Source organism: Paramisgurnus dabryanus, chromosome 1, assembly GCF_030506205.2.
Source record: "Paramisgurnus dabryanus chromosome 1, PD_genome_1.1, whole genome shotgun sequence".
Taxonomy (NCBI): Eukaryota; Metazoa; Chordata; class Actinopteri; order Cypriniformes; family Cobitidae; genus Paramisgurnus; species Paramisgurnus dabryanus.
In genome coordinates, this window is record NC_133337.1 from 15,837,644 (window position 1) to 15,855,055 (window position 17,412).

General features: G+C 37.2%; 1 protein-coding gene across 2 annotated transcripts in view; it reads right to left on the reverse strand.

The window, feature by feature from the left end:
• Positions 1-10,295: 10,295 nt before the first annotated feature.
• Positions 10,296-17,412, reverse strand: part of LOC135750550 (uncharacterized) — a 65,705-nt gene continuing 58,588 nt past the window's right edge. For both annotated transcript variants that reach the window (XM_073813683.1, XM_073813680.1), the window contains exons 35-45: positions 17,114-17,321; positions 16,523-16,701; positions 15,841-15,910; positions 14,390-14,499; positions 13,854-13,885; positions 13,576-13,726; positions 13,382-13,419; positions 12,746-12,853; positions 12,584-12,623; positions 11,921-12,029; positions 10,296-10,856 (exon numbers count right to left, since the gene is read on the reverse strand). In XM_073813683.1, the coding sequence (XP_073669784.1) occupies positions 10,694-10,856; positions 11,921-12,029; positions 12,584-12,623; positions 12,746-12,853; positions 13,382-13,419; positions 13,576-13,726; positions 13,854-13,885; positions 14,390-14,499; positions 15,841-15,910; positions 16,523-16,701; positions 17,114-17,321 (1,208 nt within the window). In that variant the 3' untranslated portion in view covers positions 10,296-10,693. The remainder of the gene's footprint in view (positions 10,857-11,920; positions 12,030-12,583; positions 12,624-12,745; positions 12,854-13,381; positions 13,420-13,575; positions 13,727-13,853; positions 13,886-14,389; positions 14,500-15,840; positions 15,911-16,522; positions 16,702-17,113; positions 17,322-17,412) is intronic.

A 17,412-nucleotide genomic window follows, 5' to 3' on the forward strand; every position in this document is an offset into this window, starting at 1 on the left:
TAACCTAAGTTTCCGTTTGGTACCTTTACAGGAATACAAAACAGAATACAATTTTTGGTAGATTACCGTACCTTAAGGACCTACATTGTTAGAAAAAAGTCAAAATATGTAGCTGTCAGTGGGGCAGCACCCTTTAAAAAGGTAATTGTATGGACCATTAGGCACAGATATGTAAACATTTGGTACCTATATGTACCTTTGAGATACTAATATGTTATTTTGAGGTACTAATAAGCTCTCTTTGGTCCCAGAATGTACTCCTGAGGTACTAAAATGAAATCCTTAGGTGCAAAGCTGTACTTTTCGAAAGGGTACAGCCCCAGTGACAGAAAAAGTACAGTTTTGTACCTTTATTTCTGAGAGTGTAGTTAAAAATATTAAAAACATGACATAAAAAAATAAATATTCATGATCCTGTATTATTTTTAGATCACTTATCAAATAATCTTATTTGGCTATGTATATTGTGTGAAAATTTTCCAGTGCACTTATGTATTGCTGTTCTTGTGTTGCTATAGTTGCTTCTATTGTTTACCTCACTTGTAAGGCGCTGTGGACAAAAGCATCTGCTAAATGACAAAATGTAAATGTAAAAAAATCTTTAAATAAACCATTCATATTAAACTTGTACAACTATTATATATTGTATATCATCACATTAAAATGTAAGTGTAATTGTGTAACTTTTTAGAAAGATCTCTTGACATAAATGCATAATGTATATATAATATACATATTATACATTTAATATACATAACTATATAATCAGTGGTGTATAAAGACTTTATAAAATTAACTATATTGTTTTTATTACCTTAAAATGAGGCGTTTTTATTTACATACACAATGGGTCTCCTTACATAGAAGTCGCCGACATGTTTCTAGCCCTAAATAGACAACCTGTTCTACAGAGTGTGTTTCATCCTTAAGTTGTCTCAGACGATGACATGTTTGACCTGTGGCGAATACCATATGCATTTTGAAATTGAGGGGTGAGCTGTTGGTTGAAATGTAGCTAAAATTTACACACACCACCTTTAAAAGAGGGTCCAGAAAATAAAAAACGCTGGAAATAAAGCTTGAAAAAATTTAAGTAAAGTAGAGCTGACTTAAAATTATATTAAAAAGATGACATAAATAAATAAATATTCATGATCCTGTATTATTTTTAGATCACTAATCAAATAATCTTATTTGTGAAACTGAGCATAAAAACTACTATACAGTTTTTCTCAGTTGTTTGGTACATTTCTCGAATCATACTCAACATCTACAATTCAATTAGTGGATTTCTCAAAACAATTCGTACAATTAACAAAACACAATGGATAAACTGCAAAAGTCAGTCTCGCTCAAAATCCTTAGTTTATCTCTCAAAAGTAAATATCTGTGTCAATGAACATGTTAGTGGCATCAGAATGACAAGTCATTGTGTATGGATAAGACGGTCAAATTGCTTAGTCATGTTGTCAATATAACACTCTGGAGTTTACTTTGGAGGAATGTTTTGATGTAAACTATGGCTAAAGTCTTCATGACAATTACAGTTTTTCTCAGTCGCTTTGGTTAATTTCTCGAATCAAACTCACAATTTGCAAATCAGTTAGTGCATTTCTCAAAACAATTCGTACAAATAGCAAAACACCATGGATAACCTGCAAAAGCTCTTGCTCAAAATCCTTAGTTCATCTCTCAAAAGTAAATATGTTAGTCAATGAACATGTCAGTGCTATCATAATGGCAAGTCCTTGTGTCATTGTGTATGGATAAGACAGTCAAATTGTTTAGTCGTGTTGTCAATATAACAGTTTACTCTGGAGAGATGTTCTGATGTAAACTATGGCTAAAGTTTTCATGACAATTACTGTAAATTGTACCTTAGTCTATGTGGGGGTTTGGTTGCAAGAGACTGGACAAGATTTACATTTACGCTTTTACTGTTTGTACTGTAATTTGTTGACAGACAATGTCATTGCCATACAGAAAGGAAAAGACAGCACTACATAGCACAAAGAAAAACACAAACAAAAGTAGGACAATCTCCTTAGGGAAAACTGTACATGCAGTGCTTTGGGCTGCCAGTGAAAGTCTAATAGACGTTTAACAATAGCCCAAGAATAGACGATGCGTATACTTTTAGAATATGTAAAAGAAATGAAAGCAAAGACGTAAAAAACCTGTCGACTTTGCTTACAGTTTTTCTCAGTCGCTTTGGTACATTTCTCAGATCAGAATTGAAATTCTCAAAACTGCCTGTTCAATTCTCACATCATTGTGTCACTTGTGCACATCAAAAAGCAGTTTCTTGTTTCTTTGAACAAGTTGCAAATGCTTTAGTAAATCCATCCAAATGATTAGGTACAGGGTATTTAGTGTAGAAGTGGGTTACTCATAGCCGGACTATATTGAGTCTATAGTTAGCCGTAATTTCAACGTCTCAGTTTTTGCTTGCTGGGGACATTCCTGTCTGTTATAGAAAGGCAAGATTCACCTGGGCAATTTACCAATTCAGGACATAATTAGAAAAAAATGTCTAACGGAAATTTATAGAAATATGTTTGACCAAACCCTGTATGACAACTTTTTCAACCATTTTGCATGTACAGTAAAGACATATACTATGAACTAATGCCTACATTTTGTGTGGGGTGAGACTATTTAACAGAGACCCATTATAATACATTTTGATCAACATGACATAAGCAACTGACAATGTAGGAAAAAGCAGAGAATTGTACATTTATTTGCATGGATGTACCAAAGCATTTGCAACTTATATATTTTATATAACTTATAAAAATATTTTTTTTTTGATGTACACAATGATCTGAAGATTAAACTTTGTCTTCATTTGAGTGTGTACACTTAACAGCTTGCAGTGTCGTGTCGTGCTGTGTCTATACTGATAGAAGCCATTCGAGGCCAGAGGAGTCGTGAGGAGAGTCAGCTGTGGAGAACGGTGGAGTGTGGACTGAAGCACCTTATAAAGTGGGACTTCCTTGAGTGTGTAGCAACGAAGCCTTTCCCTTGACGAGTGGACGGGCAGTGGTGAAGCATCTGGAAGGTTGAAGTGAGTAGACGGATTTATGACAAATACTTGTGCCAAGGGGCGATTGGGCTGACGGCTGTGGGAAATAACTACCCTTTTGTGGAGCCTCTCCAAAGGTGCGCCCCTGTTCTATAAGTCCGACGCCGTGAGTGGAGGAAGAACCAGGGAAGCGTTTGGCTCTGCACTGCTGTTCTCTACGTCTTTTCCCCCTGCCCTTGGAGGCCATAAGTCGAAGCACATTGTGTAAAACCTCCTTGTTGTTAAGTCCACTGCCCACGAGTAAAGAGGGAGAAAACGTCCAGTCTTGTGTATCACTTACCCTTGCTTATAGCCCATACCTAGAAAAGGAAGGAAAAGTCCAGTATCGTGTAATACTCACCTTTGCTTATAGCTCGTACCTGGAAGAGGAGGAAAAGTCCAGTAGTGTGTAATACTCACCTTTGCTTACAGCACGTACTTGGAAGAGGAAGAAAAGTCCAGCATTGTGCAAATACTCACCTTTGCTTACAGCACGTGCCTGGAAGAGGAAGAAAAGTCCAGCATTGTGTAATACTCACCTTTGCTTACAGCATGTACCTGGAAGAGGAAGAAAAGTCCAGCATTGTGTAATACTCACCTTTGCTTACAGCATGTACCTGGAAGAGGAAGAAAAGTCCAGCATTGTGTAATACTCACCTTTGCTTACAGCACATACCTGAAAGAGGAAGAAAAGTCCAGTATTGTGTAATACTCACCTTTGCTTACAGCACGTACTTGGAAGAGGAAGAAAAGTCCAGCATTGTGTAATACTCACCTTTGCTTACAGCACGTACCTGGAAGAGGAAGAAAAGTCCAGCATTGTGTAATACTCACCTTTGCTTACAGCACATACCTGAAAGAGGAAGAAAAGTCCAGTATTGTGTAATACTCACCTTTGCTTACAGCACGTACCTGGAAGAGGAAGAAAAGTCCAGTATTGTGTAATACTCACCTTTGCTTACAGCACATACCTGAAAGAGGAAGAAAAGTCCAGTATTGTGTAATACTCACCTTTGCTTACAGCACGTACTTGGAAGAGGAAGAAAAGTCCAGTATTGTGTAATACTCACCTTTGCTTACAGCACGTACCTGGAAGAGGAAGAAAAGTCCAGTATTGTGTAATACTCACCTTTGCTTACAGCACATACCTGGAAGAGGAAGAAAAGTCCAGTATTGTACTCACCTTTGCTTACAGCACGTGCTTGGAAGAGGAAGAAAAGTCCAGTATTGTGTAATACTCACCTTTGCTTACAGCACGTACCTGGAAGAGGAAGAAAAGTCCAGTATTGTGTAATACTCACCTTTGCTTACAGCACGTACCTGGAAGAGGAAGAAAAGTCCAGTATTGTGTAATACTCACCTTTGCTTACAGCACATACCTGAAAGAGGAAGAAAAGTCCAGTATTGTGTAATACTCACCTTTGCTTACAGCACGTACCTGGAAGAGGAAGAAAAGTCCAGTATTGTGTAATACTCACCTTTGCTTACAGCACATACCTGAAAGAGGAAGAAAAGTCCAGCATTGTGCAAATACTCACCTTTGCTTACAGCACGTACCTGGAAGAGGAAGAAAAGTCCAGTATTGTGTAATACTCACCTTTGCTTACAGCACATACCTGAAAGAGGAAGAAAAGTCCAGTATTGTGTAATACTCACCTTTGCTTACAGCACGTACTTGGAAGAGGAAGAAAAGTCCAGTATTGTGTAATACTCACCTTTGCTTACAGCACGTACCTGGAAGAGGAAGAAAAGTCCAGTATTGTGTAATACTCACCTTTGCTTACAGCACATACCTGGAAGAGGAAGAAAAGTCCAGTATTGTACTCACCTTTGCTTACAGCACGTGCTTGGAAGAGGAAGAAAAGTCCAGTATTGTGTAATACTCACCTTTGCTTACAGCACGTACCTGGAAGAGGAAGAAAAGTCCAGTATTGTGTAATACTCACCTTTGCTTACAGCACGTACCTGGAAGAGGAAGAAAAGTCCAGTATTGTGTAATACTCACCTTTGCTTACAGCACATACCTGAAAGAGGAAGAAAAGTCCAGTATTGTGTAATACTCACCTTTGCTTACAGCACGTACTTGGAAGAGGAAGAAAAGTCCAGTATTGTGTAATACTCACCTTTGCTTACAGCACGTACCTGGAAGAGGAAGAAAAGTCCAGTATTGTGTAATACTCACCTTTGCTTACAGCACATACCTGGAAGAGGAAGAAAAGTCCAGTATTGTACTCACCTTTGCTTACAGCACGTGCTTGGAAGAGGAAGAAAAGTCCAGTATTGTGTAATACTCACCTTTGCTTACAGCACGTACCTGGAAGAGGAAGAAAAGTCCAGTATTGTGTAATACTCACCTTTGCTTACAGCACGTACCTGGAAGAGGAAGAAAAGTCCAGTATTGTGTAATACTCACCTTTGCTTACAGCACATACCTGAAAGAGGAAGAAAAGTCCAGTATTGTGTAATACTCACCTTTGCTTACAGCACGTACTTGGAAGAGGAAGAAAAGTCCAGTATTGTGTAATACTCACCTTTGCTTACAGCACGTACCTGGAAGAGGAAGAAAAGTCCAGTATTGTGTAATACTCACCTTTGCTTACAGCACATACCTGGAAGAGGAAGAAAAGTCCAGTATTGTACTCACCTTTGCTTACAGCACGTGCTTGGAAGAGGAAGAAAAGTCCAGTATTGTGTAATACTCACCTTTGCTTACAGCACGTACTTGGAAGAGGAAGAAAAGTCCAGCATTGTGTAATACTCACCTTTGCTTACAGCATGTACCTGGAAGAGGAAGAAAAGTCCAGCATTGTGTAATACTCACCTTTGCTTACAGCACATACCTGAAAGAGGAAGAAAAGTCCAGTATTGTGTAATACTCACCTTTGCTTACAGCACGTACTTGGAAGAGGAAGAAAAGTCCAGCATTGTGCAAATACTCACCTTTGCTTACAGCACGTACCTGGAAGAGGAAGAAAAGTCCAGTATTGTGTAATACTCACCTTTGCTTACAGCACATACCTGAAAGAGGAAGAAAAGTCCAGTATTGTGTAATACTCACCTTTGCTTACAGCACGTACTTGGAAGAGGAAGAAAAGTCCAGTATTGTGTAATACTCACCTTTGCTTACAGCACGTACCTGGAAGAGGAAGAAAAGTCCAGTATTGTGTAATACTCACCTTTGCTTACAGCACATACCTGGAAGAGGAAGAAAAGTCCAGTATTGTACTCACCTTTGCTTACAGCACGTGCTTGGAAGAGGAAGAAAAGTCCAGTATTGTGTAATACTCACCTTTGCTTACAGCACGTACCTGGAAGAGGAAGAAAAGTCCAGTATTGTGTAATACTCACCTTTGCTTACAGCACGTACCTGGAAGAGGAAGAAAAGTCCAGTATTGTGTAATACTCACCTTTGCTTACAGCACATACCTGAAAGAGGAAGAAAAGTCCAGTATTGTGTAATACTCACCTTTGCTTACAGCACGTACCTGGAAGAGGAAGAAAAGTCCAGTATTGTGTAATACTCACCTTTGCTTACAGCACATACCTGAAAGAGGAAGAAAAGTCCAGCATTGTGCAAATACTCACCTTTGCTTACAGCACGTACCTGGAAGAGGAAGAAAAGTCCAGTATTGTGTAATACTCACCTTTGCTTACAGCACATACCTGAAAGAGGAAGAAAAGTCCAGTATTGTGTAATACTCACCTTTGCTTACAGCACGTACTTGGAAGAGGAAGAAAAGTCCAGTATTGTGTAATACTCACCTTTGCTTACAGCACGTACCTGGAAGAGGAAGAAAAGTCCAGTATTGTGTAATACTCACCTTTGCTTACAGCACATACCTGGAAGAGGAAGAAAAGTCCAGTATTGTACTCACCTTTGCTTACAGCACGTGCTTGGAAGAGGAAGAAAAGTCCAGTATTGTGTAATACTCACCTTTGCTTACAGCACGTACCTGGAAGAGGAAGAAAAGTCCAGTATTGTGTAATACTCACCTTTGCTTACAGCACGTACCTGGAAGAGGAAGAAAAGTCCAGTATTGTGTAATACTCACCTTTGCTTACAGCACATACCTGAAAGAGGAAGAAAAGTCCAGTATTGTGTAATACTCACCTTTGCTTACAGCACGTACTTGGAAGAGGAAGAAAAGTCCAGTATTGTGTAATACTCACCTTTGCTTACAGCACGTACCTGGAAGAGGAAGAAAAGTCCAGTATTGTGTAATACTCACCTTTGCTTACAGCACATACCTGGAAGAGGAAGAAAAGTCCAGTATTGTACTCACCTTTGCTTACAGCACGTGCTTGGAAGAGGAAGAAAAGTCCAGTATTGTGTAATACTCACCTTTGCTTACAGCACGTACCTGGAAGAGGAAGAAAAGTCCAGTATTGTGTAATACTCACCTTTGCTTACAGCACGTACCTGGAAGAGGAAGAAAAGTCCAGTATTGTGTAATACTCACCTTTGCTTACAGCACATACCTGAAAGAGGAAGAAAAGTCCAGTATTGTGTAATACTCACCTTTGCTTACAGCACGTACTTGGAAGAGGAAGAAAAGTCCAGTATTGTGTAATACTCACCTTTGCTTACAGCACGTACCTGGAAGAGGAAGAAAAGTCCAGTATTGTGTAATACTCACCTTTGCTTACAGCACATACCTGGAAGAGGAAGAAAAGTCCAGTATTGTACTCACCTTTGCTTACAGCACGTGCTTGGAAGAGGAAGAAAAGTCCAGTATTGTGTAATACTCACCTTTGCTTACAGCCCGTACCTAGAAGAGGAAGAAAAGTCCAGTATTGTGTAATACTCACCTTTGCTTACAGCACATACCTGGAAGAGGAAGAAAAGTCCAGTATTGTACTCACCTTTGCTTACAGCACGTGCTTGGAAGAGGAAGAAAAGTCCAGTATTGTGTAATACTCACCTTTGCTTACAGCACGTACCTGGAAGAGGAAGAAAAGTCCAGTATTGTGTAATACTCACCTTTGCTTACAGCACGTACCTGGAAGAGGAAGAAAAGTCCAGTATTGTGTAATACTCACCTTTGCTTACAGCACATACCTGAAAGAGGAAGAAAAGTCCAGTATTGTGTAATACTCACCTTTGCTTACAGCACGTACCTGGAAGAGGAAGAAAAGTCCAGTATTGTGTAATACTCACCTTTGCTTACAGCACATACCTGGAAGAGGAAGAAAAGTCCAGTATTGTACTCACCTTTGCTTACAGCACGTGCTTGGAAGAGGAAGAAAAGTCCAGTATTGTGTAATACTCACCTTTGCTTACAGCACGTACCTGGAAGAGGAAGAAAAGTCCAGTATTGTGTAATACTCACCTTTGCTTACAGCACGTACCTGGAAGAGGAAGAAAAGTCCAGTATTGTGTAATACTCACCTTTGCTTACAGCACATACCTGAAAGAGGAAGAAAAGTCCAGTATTGTGTAATACTCACCTTTGCTTACAGCACGTACTTGGAAGAGGAAGAAAAGTCCAGTATTGTGTAATACTCACCTTTGCTTACAGCACGTACCTGGAAGAGGAAGAAAAGTCCAGTATTGTGTAATACTCACCTTTGCTTACAGCACATACCTGGAAGAGGAAGAAAAGTCCAGTATTGTACTCACCTTTGCTTACAGCACGTGCTTGGAAGAGGAAGAAAAGTCCAGTATTGTGTAATACTCACCTTTGCTTACAGCACGTACCTGGAAGAGGAAGAAAAGTCCAGTATTGTGTAATACTCACCTTTGCTTACAGCACGTACCTGGAAGAGGAAGAAAAGTCCAGACCTGTGCAACACTTACCTTTGCTTACAGCCCGTACCTAGAGAGAGGAAGGAAAAGTACAGTCCTGTGCGACACGTGCCTCTGCTCGCAGCACGGGCCTGTGGAAGAAAGCAGAAGGCCAGCATTAGAGTAAGCATACGGCACAGTAATCACTCTTTCTGATTTTGCCTCCAGGAGAAGGGGAGCGCGCCACGGGCTCAAGAGGAAAAACCTTCTCGATTCCCCTGTTCTCGTGGAAGCCCCGCCTGGAGGCGCGAAGAGATTCTTGTTTTAAATTGCCCTTCACCTTTTCCCTATCATTTTTTAAGTAATTTAATAAAGATTATTTTTAATTGTAACTCCTCTCTTGTGTGTCTGGTCATTGGGGTGGCTTTGGGACCTCCTCGAGGTGGGAACTAGGAAGGGGTTCGCCCCGACCTGTGACACTTGCCCCTTAGCATTCAAAAAATGATGATTGTAAACACATTCTCAAATCAGTTTACATCATTCAAATCACAAGAATTTCAGCTTTCCAAAGATATGTAACATGTTTAGATTTTTGTTTTTTGAGTTGTTGTATTTGATGTCAAATAATGCAGTGTACCTCCCATGGTACACTGGAATTTTAAGGGGAAGCAAATAAGATGTTCTGAGGAAAATTCCTAAATCCTACTGGGATAGCATGAATCATTAAGATTTGCAACTTGCTGTAGTTCATGCCAGCCCAAGTGCATTCTTTTATCAAAGCAAAACGGGCATTATCAAATGCAACACAAATCCTGAAATCCATGCAATTTTTTACAATAAGGTTGCATTTGTTAACCATTAGTTAATGCATTATCTAACATAAACAATACATCTGCAGCATTTTGATTTCAGTTCATGTTAATTGAAGCATTTGCAAATTCATTTTTAAAATTGAAAATTGAAACTTTAAACATTCATTTGTGCACCATGACTTAACATGAACAATTGTATTAGCAAAAAGATGAATAAATGCTGAAAAACTACATTCATATACTTCATTGTTAGTTAATGCATTTACTAATGTTTACTAATACAACCTTGTTGTAAACTGTTACCTTTTTTGTTTCACTCAGGCCATTATGCTAATTTTTTATCATGTTTATTTAAAAATAAATGAAATTATTCACTGGAGGGCCTGGGGAGCAATTTGCTTGGGCACTTCAGTTATTTCCTGCCAGTCTTAGGAATCAAAACAGCGATGTTTGGATTATAAGTCTGACTTAAACCATTAGACGACAATTGCACCTTGTAATAAATGTATTATAAAAATACAATATCTAAAAAAATATAATAAATCATGGACATAGTGCATTACAGTAGCCTTTGAGGCATAAATAGCTAAAATCAGGTTACAATTACAGAGTGTAAGAAAAAAAAATGCACAAAACATTCTAAAGTAACAAATATTAAAGCAATAACTGAAAACGTAAAACTTATTGCACATATTTGCAATCTGGTTATATTTATTTGAAAACATTTGGTTGTCATTTTGAAAAAAAAAAAAAAACATTGATTTTGGCAAAAAGTGCCAGAAAGATGCCTAACAATCAATAAAATTGATTTCATTAAACATAAAATATAAAAAACGGAATTAAATGTAGAAATGACAGAAAAGCATTGATCGCCTTATTTAAATTGCTGGTCAAATCAGCACTTAGACCAGATTTTTGAGTTACTATTAAAAAGAACAGATTGTTGGCCTGACATGCTAGCTAAATTATACAACACATTAGTAGCTAATCGTACATAAACATTTAAACATAATCACGCATAAGCTAATCACATGTAACATTATTCAGCAACTTCATGCATTGTTGTGTTATTTTAAGCTTCCTGACGATTTAAATTTCAGACGTGCATTCGCAGCTCATGACGTGTTTATATGTGAAGTGTGCGGGGGTACTTTTATTGCACGTCACCATGATTTCTCTCATTTCATAAGTGCTTTCCTTACAGCTTTGATGACCCTGTTCAAGCTGTAATGTCGTGTTGGACTGAACCCACCTATAATACAACACAACATATATTATGATCTCTGAAAGTCGCTTTTGGATAAGTGTCTGCCAAATGCATCAATGCAACGTAAATGTAAAAATATAACCTTGATTCTGTAACTTTAATACTGATGGAGTAAAACAGTAAATGCTCCAAATCTCATACTGTAACTTTAACCCCGATTTCATAGACAGGATCATATTTGAGAGCTAATCAGATAAAAACACTCAACTCTGATAACACATGAGATTAAACCAGTATCTGGCAAAGTGAGCATCCTTTTTTATCATAAACCACTTCAAAGCATCTGCAGCAGACACGTATTTTTACAAGACATGCGATGCAAATAAGTTTACACGATGCGCCGAACACATATTTTGACATGACATGACTAATACATGTTGTGACGAGCTTTGTATTGTGGGCCCTCGAAAAAATGTCAACGGCTGCCACTGGTGCTAACAGTTTGTAAAATAATATATAGTTCAACAACTCTCAGATAGGTGACAAGATCCTATTTAGGATAAAAAAGCCCTTCATGTAACAGTGACAATCCCTCTCTTACATAAAAATAAAATTATAATATGAAAAAAAAAACATACTGTATAGTGGCTAAAGTGCATTTTGCCCTATACTCAATGGACTTTTACATTAAATATGGGGTCAATGAGGGTGCAGACAAACAAAATTGACTATATAATGGATTGATAAGTTCAGAAGTATTTTATCTAACTTTTTCATTATTGACACTACAAGAACATTTCTACTACACTCACAAATAATGTTCTAACAATACCCTCTAGTGGACAAAAACCTTTTTTTTTTTCAAAGAAACAAATTATAATGTTTGTGTTGGGTCCTAATGTCTATTTAGTTTATTATTTTTATTTTTTTTGATATCAAAACAGACCAACATATCAGTTACTGTATGTAGGTTTTATTAGGGTGTGTGTCCAAGGGTCTACGGTAGCAGTTGAAGTCTTTGTAATGTGTTTTTCACTTGTCTAAACTGTTAAAAATTTTACAAGTCAAGTATAGAAATGGGCAATGAACTGATCAAATGAATGACTTGCCTGTTTTGTGTCTCACATTGGCCCTCACAGCTGGGCAGCTCAGCCTCCTGTGAGCAGCCAGCAAACGTGAGGTTAATTCTGGTCAGCCTGACAGCACAAGTAGTGTTGCCTTTGGTGCACAGAAGAAATTGACATTTAATATAAACATGAACGTAAAAGGATTTTTTTGTTTCACAATACAGCAAATGCACTGTTCAAAATTAAGAAGCAAATATACAGACACTTACTAAGTTTAAAATAGTAGACACATTTAATTATATAATAACTGTACTACATTTACACTGCAGAAAAAATTTTTTGGGGAACATTTTGTGCTTTATGTAGTAACATATACAGTACATTAAGTGGCTTTACTGTATTTAAAAATAAATGTAATGTAAATTTTAATAAAAAATTGTTAAGTTTTCAATATTCAAATATAAACTTACCCTAAAAAATATTCACTGGGTTATAAAATATGAATAACCACCCCTGTTTTCCTCAACTCTACAACTCATTATTATTATTAGCTACTTATAAACTAATAATTATAATGTTTCGCTGAAACAAGTGAAATCCAAAACTCAATGTGATTGCTAGGGTGTAGTTGTACTCATACAGTAAATACTGTAAATACATCAATACAACACCAATTTGAGAAGTGAAACTTTAAAATTAACCTACATGAATAGCAGCAATGATGCTCATCCCATATGCGCAAGTCCTGGAAACATATATAAAAATTATATACATTAGCTATAGTATATATATAAAGTACAGTACAGCAAAAAACCCAAGACTTCTGAATGGCATTGATTTTGTTATCGTGATCCTAATTTAAGTCACCTCAGCACAGGTCTGCTGTGGACACACAGTTCTCTCAATCTCTGTCCCTGTCTGGCTACAGCTGAAAGACTCGCATGGATGTAACGGGTCTGTCCACCGGTCACCAACCTAAACCCACCAAAGAGAAAAATCACTGCTGTTTAAACTTCTACAGAGGTTTTAACTTAAATAAAATATAACAGTTACACTTTTTTACAAGATTTCACATTTTGATTTATCATTTATTTTTGTAAACCATACTCAATTGTGTGTTATTCTAACGACTTTACTGTTATTCTATAATACGGAAAATAGTTATATATATGATATTGATATGATCAATGGACAGGTCTGTCTAAACTTGACTGGTAATGTATAACCATTTATCTGTCAATTTAAATAAAATGTAAGATTCTTTAAAAACGTTCAACATGACAAACTTCATAGTTCACATAATTACAATGATGTACAATGTCAAATAATTTTGTAACAATGCCTGTAAAAATGCTAATGTTTTATTTTTTAACAACCTGATTTTAATGATGTATAATTAAATTATCATAATGTTGTGTATATTCACTGTTCAATGTACTGATATATTTAGTTACAGCAAAGCACTACAAAGAGTCATGTTATGAGTAAAACTATTTTCCTTACCTTGTAAGTGTTTCCATTGTACTCACAAGAACTCTCGACTGTAATATAGCAAAGGACACTCAAAATCTATTTTGCAGCAATGCATCTCGCAATAAAGACAGAATAAATTGAAAACAGATACTGTATTTCCTGCACTATTTGTACCATAAACCTTGTGGGGTTGTGATGAAAGATGGATAAAGTTTGAACATTACCACAGATCTGATTGTTACAGCAGTCAGAGACCAGTATTGAGTAAGCGCTGCATATTGGAGAAGCTGTTGGAGGCTTAGGATGGCACTCTTCGGTTTTGGTTTGGTTATTACAGGTACATATGTGACAGTTTGATTCCCATACGGACCCCACCTTATAGAAAGAAAGAATTTATAGGTCACAATAAACATTTGAACAATAAACACCATGTTAAACCGCAGCGTGGGCTTTTGTCTTGTAAAGTGACATTTGATTGGAGCATAATATATTGAAACCTTACCGGCATAGGCTCACCCAATGGTCCTTTACACTCTGAAATAAAAAAGGCCATTTTTTAAATCTACAAAGGTATTGTGCTAATACATTCATACAGCTGACATTAAAATATGAAATATGTGCTAATATTTGTTAAAAACATGGTGGTGTCTTGCACAATATGCATTACATTAAAAATATTGCTCATTGTTAAAGCTCTTTAAAATATGTAAATTGATTGAGAATATATCATTAGTAATTCAGAACTTTTTTTCTCAACTATATAGCTCAGGGGGTTTCAAACTGGAGAAAAAGTCAAAGAATTTATATATTTATTTATGTATTTATATATAACTGGATATATATATTTTATGATATTCATCATGGGGGTCTCAGCCATCATAAAGTTTGACCAGTCATAACAGAAGCATCTATTATGTTCTGTTGTACTGTATGCATTTAACAATTCAAAATCGTATCATGTTACCCTCAGAATTTAAATGAAGCAATAGGTTTGTATTGTACTGTAGGGCTGAATTTGGTGTTTGTTTAGACACTCACTAGTGCATTCAGACACACATATTTGTTTGTGTTCCTCAGCTAGCATCTGGTCGTCTGGACAAAAGCAGCCGGATCCCACCCCAACCAATGATGTTGCAGGCACAGGAATGCTGAGGATACAATAAAGTGATGAGCGTGAGCAAGCAGAAATATGTATAGATTGCATGTGATCCTAACCTTTATTCTAAGTTAAATGCAAATACAAAATACAACAACAAAGTTGAAAAGAAATAATCTTTATCCTTGTAACTCAATCTTTTAATTAAAAGGTGAAACATGACACATAGCACCGTGGGAAATGCTTAAATCGCCTACACGTGACGTCCCTTCGCCTACATTTCTGCGTAAGCTGTAATATATTGTTCCAGGCATATATTGCTGCATCTTTCGATTGGAGTGTCCATTAAAGGCGCTTACTGTCAGGATTGAATGTGTATTGGGTATGTCAAGAACTTGGATAGTGGCAATTTACAAAAGGAATGATCAATACATCAATATATTTTAGTCGGCTGGGTTTTATTTGAATTAAACGTACAGCGCAAGTTGCTTAGGCATGCAGTGCATTTGCATGCAAATGACCACAAATAAGTCCCAAATGGCACAAATCTACATAGCAAAGATAACCAAGTTTTAATCTGTGTTGCTTTGTAACTTGAAAAACCCTGCATCAAAATATAGAAAAACCAAACTCCTCTAGATGCAGGAATATGTACCTGGAGCCAGTGGCGTAGCAAGTGAGTGCCGGGCCCATATGCAAAAAAAATTTACGGGCCCCCTTAAGCCAAAGCCCCCCCCCCACCCTTGCCCGTTGGCACTGTTAACTGTGGCACGAAGGTCTGTTAACAATATATACTTTTAATAAGGTAGTCAAATATTTTACTTTACTTTTTTACTTTAAAGGGTATATTTAAATAAAGAAAAACGAAAAGTATTGGGTATTTTTTGACTCATGACTAACTCTCTGCCCTTTTCTTTGAGGCCCCACTTTTATGTTTATACTTGTCCATCCTTAATGTTCATGTAAATAGCCGCTATAGTAACCTCTCACACTGTGTTTTTTTTGGGGGGGGGGGGGCGGCGATGAGTCATGTAAAAAAATTGATGGCATAGTAGTCTTCGGCAGCCGCAGAGTGCAAAAAAATAAATAAACGCAAACAAGAAATGACGGAGAAATTAGACATTACGGAGAAATAAGAAATCCCTAAATACAAAATATATTTATTGCTGCCACAAATAAAAATTAAATTGAAAAAAAAATTTAATTAAAAGCTGGGGCGGGCCCAGGGCCGGGCCCCCTATTTGCCCGGGCCCATTTGCACGTGCATACCCTGCATGCCCAGACGCTATGCCACTGCCTGGAGCAAAGTGTTTTAGGTTATGCAGAAATATAGGCAAAGGTACATATGGCCAGTGACCCTGGGTTGTAAATCACTTGTAAATCAATTTCTCACCCGCCTTGACAAACGCTGTTTGGATACTGTCGACACTCATCATAAATCATTCCTTTAGGACAATTGACCTCTGAAACACAAATGAAGATTGGATTACTTTTGTATTATATTTTATCAACACCATTATTCAGTCTACCACATTGAAGACTGAAATACAAAGAGTCCAAAATATCCTAAATATTTCAGGGGAACTAATTGTGACATACACAAAAAAACGTACTATATATATATGATCTTAGGACCTTACTTATATTCTGTAAATTGTAACATTAAATTATTTACATTGCTAGTGAAAACTATTTATACACAATTTTACGTAATACTTACTACAGTATATAAGTATGGATCCATTTAGGTTTTTAGAAATATAAAGTACGTGAGGTAATAATTTATAACTAATCAGTTTAGCTAGCACAAGACACTAACACACAAATGCAAGCGATCAAGAGGCTGGTGTCCATTTTAAGATGCGATAGTATGTAAGAGACCCAATTTCTGTAAATGTTGATCTGTGTACAAAAAGGCACCTTTGGCCAAAGCTTTTGCCTTGTTTATGTAGCATAATGTTCATTGGTGTTATCAGGTTTCAAGTTGAAAAATGTCTCCTACTATCGTACCTTCTATAAGTACTGGTATAAGTAAACAAATTTGCATGCAGTTTCGACACTTATTTTTCTCTTACCGCAAGAACCATTGGTGAGATATCTCCAGTCAACACAGATACCAATCATTTTGCATGCTGATGCTGCGTACTCCAGAGAAGAACAGGCAGCAACAGTAGACATGGATGAGCAGTAGTCGAACCTGCAATTCTTCTCCACTGATAGGAGATCAGTAATTTTACTGCATTCTTCAAACACCCTAAGAACAAAGTGGAGATGATATAATAGCTATAATACAACAGACTAAAGCAACAGACTACTTGTACAGCTATTTAATTTTGCTATATACTTTCACTCCTTTCGCCAAAAAACTAGCTGTTTAGTTCGTAAGTTAATGTCTATTTTATGTAAAAGTACCTTATGACTATTTTTTAACTCAACTGGTAGAGCAACAGGCAAGCAATGCCAAGCTAATATGTTTGGATATTTTGCAGTTTATTTTTAGATAACCATTGATGAACTCAATAAGATACAATCCATGTTATTAAAGACTAGTTGAAATAGACCCAATGCATCAATTTGTGGCAAAGCTAGTCCGATTCACTTAGATCATTCATCATTTCTTCAGGCTTTGACCACACTGGCCTGAAAAACATTCAACAGTGGCTTACGCATGGTGAAGGAGGTCACATATTGGAGCACTGCAGGGAGGTGGAGGTGGGATTGGTGGGGGAGAAATACAAGAGATATTTCTCAGTGGAGATTTGCAGTAGGATTTCTGAGGGTCTTCTATGACCCAGTCGTACGCAGTCTTATCACAACAGCTGTCATCTTCAACCACGCCATTTCTGCGTATACATGACTGCCCACCACAAACACCTGCAATCAAATCAAATAAAACAACAGTTACCAAGGATCAGAGAAATAACAAAAGCCAGCTGGTAGTTCATTATATCTTACTAGTCAGATG